This window comes from Mytilus trossulus, chromosome 11 (assembly GCF_036588685.1).
Source record: "Mytilus trossulus isolate FHL-02 chromosome 11, PNRI_Mtr1.1.1.hap1, whole genome shotgun sequence".
Lineage (NCBI taxonomy): Eukaryota > Metazoa > Mollusca > Bivalvia > Mytilida > Mytilidae > Mytilus > Mytilus trossulus.
The window spans coordinates 38,316,621-38,322,620 of NC_086383.1; the positions used below are offsets into that span (position 1 = coordinate 38,316,621).

At 31.7% G+C, this 6,000-nt stretch overlaps 1 protein-coding gene across 1 annotated transcript in view; it reads right to left on the minus strand.

The window, feature by feature from the left end:
• LOC134690030 (neuralized-like protein 4) overlaps positions 1-5,554 on the minus strand; it is a 75,142-nt gene extending 69,588 nt beyond the window's left edge. The window contains exons 1-2 of the mRNA XM_063550001.1: positions 5,467-5,554; positions 312-387 (exon numbers count right to left, since the gene is read on the minus strand). Of these exons, the coding sequence (XP_063406071.1) occupies positions 312-387; positions 5,467-5,554 (164 nt within the window). The remainder of the gene's footprint in view (positions 1-311; positions 388-5,466) is intronic.
• Between the last annotated feature and the right edge of the window lie 446 nt (positions 5,555-6,000).

Genomic DNA, 6,000 nt, shown 5'->3' on the forward strand with positions numbered 1-6,000 from the left:
TTTTCCTCGCTTCACTTAATATTACCGTGTATTGATGCAGCCCATGCAAATTTGAAAACTGTTTTCCGATCGAGTTTTATTTCATGAAGTCTATGAAAACTGGTGAATATGTACTTCAAAGTAAGCTTTTGTTTGGCCTTGATTTTTTTATGTTTCAGGTGTTTTTCCAAGATGTATGTTTTGGAAAAAAAAGTGGATTGATACATATCTACATTTGTTGTATCAATAGACTTGTCAAGAGTGGTAACAGTAATTTGAAAAGAGAGAAATGTGTAGAAAAGTCTCATTCCTTCTTTAAAACATGAACTTACCATAATATCCAGCGTTCTTTCAAATTTAGTCCCGAGTAAATTTCCGTTAGATCAGATGGTATGTTTGTCGTAACACCTGCAAATAGATTATATTCTGACCTGATATTTTTAATATCCAAAACGGTTTGCATGTGTAGATTATTATACGATTGACAGAATTCTAAGGTTTATGGACTGATGTGTTTTAAATTAATGGAACCCATGAAATGAAAATGCATTAAACAATTCTATTATCTTATTTTCAAATTGTGTTTGTTTTGATGTTACATGTTTTTGATTGATTTATTTTTAAAAACGTTATATGGTTTCAAATCAGAAAATTACATGGCTAGTTTCAGCAATTGATATGAATCTGTGACGTTGTATTGTACACACGTTTTTTTCAGTTTACACGATAAAGGTTTTTGACATCACTTCATGTCAGTTGTTTGTACATTTGTTATTCAATTCACTTGTTATTTTAACTAAAACTGTTCTATCAAATGATAGTAAAGAATCTATGAACTCATCACCAATATATTTGATTGTACTGCTAAACGAACTGTGATGTGATTAATAAAGTAAAGGTAGACTACTTTAATGAAAACCAACGGAATATTTAAGCTTATAAGTCTACAACTGACAACTGTCATGGCAAAATCAAGACACACTAACTAAAGAAACAGCAGCATATACAATATTAAAAGAAGGTTTGTTTTGATTGCCATTGAGACAACTCTTCACAACAGAGCAAAAGATACAGAAATAAACAACTATAGGTCAACGTACGGTATTCAAAAATGAGCAAAACCCATACCACATAGTCAGCTATAAAAGGCTTTGAAATTACAATGTAAATAATCCAAACGAGAAAACTAACGAACTTATATATGTACATATAATATACGTAAAACACATATGTAACCCATAACAAACGAGAGCCACTAACGTACAGGCTCCTGGCTCGGGGCAGGCACGTACATACAGTGAGGGGTTAAATATTTTATGGGGATTCGGAACAGTGGTGAAGTAGCAGAACATAAGAAAGAACTGTAAAAAGCAGTTGAAAAAGGTTAAATACAACATATAAAGCAACAAATTAAGCGTCATAGTCAACTCCGAAATATACACAAGAAACAAAAATAAAAAATCATACAAGACTAACAAAAGCCGGAGGCTCCGGACTTGGGATAGGCGCAAAAGGGCGGCGGTGTTAGACATGTTTTTGATATCCTCCTTCCATGCATGTAGCCAATGTAGAAAAAACCAAACGCACAGTGAAATTCAGTGAAAAGATGTTCCAGTCCGATGTAAGAATAGATAACAAAACACTCAACAAAATGGTAATGATACATTAATTAACAATGGACTACTACGAAATACTGACATGCAAGCTCCAAACCTCAACTAAACTGATTGAAATATTATGTCTTCCTTGTATAAATAGGAAGTACAATCCCTGCCGTTTAGGGTTTGGCATTATACCATTATACGATACATATTTTAGAATAAATGTGTTTATTTCCGATGCAAAGACGATATAAGTTAATCAATATCAGAACCAAAATATGCAATCTTAAATGAACTAATAACAGTATCGCAACTATGTCCCTTCTTAATTAGTCTGTTGAGAGGTTTTGTTAGCTGTTGTGCTTTATAAATAATATTACCACGACAAAAAATCGATGTGAACTGTTTTACTGAATGCTGTCATTGTACCGATGATAATATTAAGTAAATGTGTTGACCAGTTTGAGATATCGGAAACCCTGGTGCACAATTTTTTCAGTAGTACACAAATATATCTGGCTAAAATATAATGTTCCTTCATTCAAGCATATCTTGGATGTGCAGGATGAAGGTCATTCTTAGAATATGAGCCTGAGGCTCGAAAGTAATGAATTGACTTAACTTCTCTATGAGGGGTGAAGCTTACATGTAATATCTCTGTTTAAAGAAACAAACTATAACCACCAGACCATAGCTGGCCAGTGACCTTGACCCTAGTATATAAGCACCTGTTTCATAATAACTTGTCATAATTTAAAGCAAGTTTGTGTCGACCAAATATAAAACCCATTGGAAAAGGGTGGGTCTGACTGATAATCCCTAGGGTGTGAATTGCTTTCGAGCCTCAGGCTCATATTCTAAGAATGACCTTCAACCTCCACGTCCAAGATATGCTTGGATGAAGGAACATTATCATTCATATTTCGCCTTCGGTCTCAAGTAATGAATTAGCTTGTTTAAAGTGTAGACACAAACAAAAAACATTTTTTTATATAAATGCCAACATTTAATAAAGCATAGAAATCACAAGATCATCCAGTAACTACAACTGAAGAAAAGTGTGTTAGTAATGATATTATTCAATTTCCTGTTATAGAACTTATAACACGTTTTACCATATGTCCAGACTAAGCTGTTGCCATAATGTCTTTAATAGAACATCCTGAAGCGAAAAGCACTTATGAAGAGGTTCTTCTAAATGAGTGAACCTTAAAACGCCGGCTAAAATTAGAACTCTCTCTAACTATCTAAACTTTACGAAAAGACTTAGATGAATGTTCTCACATATTTTGTACACAAAACATGATAAATCATTGTCTTAACAACACAAAGTTTTGGTTTATCAAAACCCTTGATCACCTCATAAAGAAGACTAACTAACAGATCTAGTATTTTTTCAAAAACTGGTGTATATGAAACATAAAGTGCCATGTCTCTGAATGAAAGACATAGAATGTAAATCTACAGCTGATAAAGATTGTACTTTGGCAGTTGTAGTCAAAGCAAATATAAAAGGCACAAGTATAAAAGACAGTCTTCAATGTTAAATCCTCTAATGAATATAAAGAACTTTAAAAAGAAAGCACTAAATTCATCTCCAAAGTGAAATAGTATCTAACTCTTCAATTTTAGATTCAGGTTTAAGCAACCTTTCACATATACATGTAGTAAACAAACACATCTACATCTACTTCTTAAAGGATCAAGTCTTTTTCAACATAGAACAAGTAAAATTCACATTAAACATGCTGAATATGAAAAGCTTGTGTTTTACAAAAATTTTCAATCAATTGTAAATATATTTTACAAATGATTCTGATATCTCCTGTTTATATTCAAGTGATTTCTGAATATAATACACATTGTTTTACCCTACCGCACAATCAACCTTTCAGGTGTTGGTTCATTTATATTTTTTCAATACAGTTAAATTTAGTCTCTTCCAGACGGAAAGGCATTCTTCAGTGTGCAACATTGTACTAACCTTTATACTTTGCAGTTTAACTGACAAATACATTAAAATTGGTCTTATCAAAGAAAACCAACTCCGAGCAGTCCAAAAAGGAATAATCAAAAGAGCCTTTTGAACTTTATCACTAATAATTTTCTTTATAATTATCCCCAACAATGAAAAGATGGGAAAATATAAAGTCTTAATTCTGACCATGAAAAGTAAAAACATCTCTGAAAGGAGCTTGTTGGGCAAAAGGACAATGGGACAATTATCTACAGATTTGAAAATGTCAATGTGATAAAACAAAACAAATATTTCTAATTCTTTCAATTGCCATCTTATTAATCTGTAAATTTTGTAGACATATGCCAAGCATCAAAATTTTCTTACCAGGAATATAAAGAGCTGTGATAAAAATGTTCTTTCTTGAACACCAAGCCCAAATAATGAAATATTTGTGGTAAGCCTGTTAAGTGACAAAGAGCTACTGAAATTGTATTTTCTGATTGTATAACTCTCTGTGACTAAACATTTCTCTCCAAAAGAAAAATATAGCCAACAATTCTAAGAAATCTATATGAAATGAGCGCATGTTCCTAAAGAAGCTCCATCTACCAACAGAAAATCTTTCTTCAAATTTGGATCCCAAATCCTTCTAATGAGGCATCTGGTCCAATCCAAAAATTATTTGGATGGGTCTAATCAATTTTCAATTTCTGATTTTAAATTGTTAAAACTATCACCTATTGATGGTAGTAATCACTGTAACAACTATACAGTGCTTCAACATTATTTTCGCCATGTTTCTGCAATGTAACATTATCACAGATACTGCTTTAAAGCATACACAACAAGACCAATATATGATGCAAATCATCTTTAATACAGTAACAGAATTCTATTTCAGAAGAACTTCCCAAGGGAAATATTTATACCATTTCTCATCTGTCAGACAAAAACTTAAATAGCTCAGTATAAATAATGAGACAAAGGGAAACAATTTGTTTCCAAGGAATGGGTACCAACTTCTTAAAAAATCTGTTCTGAAGCATAGTTTATCAAACATTTGCACCATTTTTCCTGTATTCACAGTACAATTTTCTAGATTCTGATCCATAATAAAAGAATCATCAATGTATAACCGATATCATGTATATACTTCAAGTGACCTTTTTTCATAAAAAAATACATTTAAGACAGATTTTAAAACCTTAGTAAAAACTATTGATACAGAAGCCAATCCAAAACAAAGAACATAAATATCATACAAATGTCATTTTCCACATTAATCAGGAAAAAGATACAATCCTTTATGATACTAAAATATGCATATTATAGATCTATGGATGTTAGCTCTATATATATATATAATACATAATCATCCCAATGAATTACATCTAAACAAAAAATAAACGGTCCTGTTTAAAGTGCTGATTAGCCACAGGCTAAGTTTGTTTGAATTTTTCAAATAGATTACAGGCCTTGAAGACCCATCTTCCTTAGGAACTAAGAAAATATCGGAAATCAATTTTTAGACTTCTGAAATTATTTCATCCTTATGACAGGTGAAATGTCTTTAATTCAAAAATGATGAACCTTCTGGTACAACATGAAAAATGATTTTATAACCATTTTTGTACTAAATCTAATATCAATAGATCATAAGTAACATTTTCCAAATCATAATATTTAAGTTCTCTACTGTATATAGGAACTGGTTGAAAAATATGACATCTTTAAGATTATATTCCCTTTTGGAAACCTCTCCCTCTCAATGAAGGCAATTAAAAGTATTATTAACAGTCACAGAAAGTCCAGAAGAAAACTTAGACCCAGTTTTCTGCCTTTAATTAACCATTTTGGGATTTTCCAAGCAAAATCATAATTAAACTATTCAACAAACAAGCTGAGATTATGGACCATAAAACTCACCAAGAGAAGCCTTAAAGGCTTCTGAAAACCTTAATGCAGGTTCAAAAGACGTATCAAATTCTGCTCTGACTGGACTATCATCAGCCATGGCACAAACTCCAAAAGGAAGTACATGCACAGTATCATTTCAGTAGTTCAAATAAAAATTTAGAACTAAAATCGTCAATAAAGTATAAGCCTATAATGGCAAAATTCGAACAACGCAGCAGGTTTCTCTACAAACTCTGCTTGAGTTGAAGGCAGATAAACTGTCTCAAACCTCATGATTCATACAGGTTCTTTTCTACTACATTTAATAATAATGAGTCAATGCATCAATATACATGCCTATCTTAAATCTCAACAGCTCTATCTTGAGAAATATTCACAAAACAAGAATATATGAAGCTATACAAGTAGCACTATATTTTAAAACTTACTTTTGACAGGTTTTGTTGCTTTGTCATTCATTTCCAATTGCAATGCCTTTTATGATCTTTTATAAAACTACTCGGTTTTATAACTGTTTAAAAAGAGGATTTATTCAAAATACCT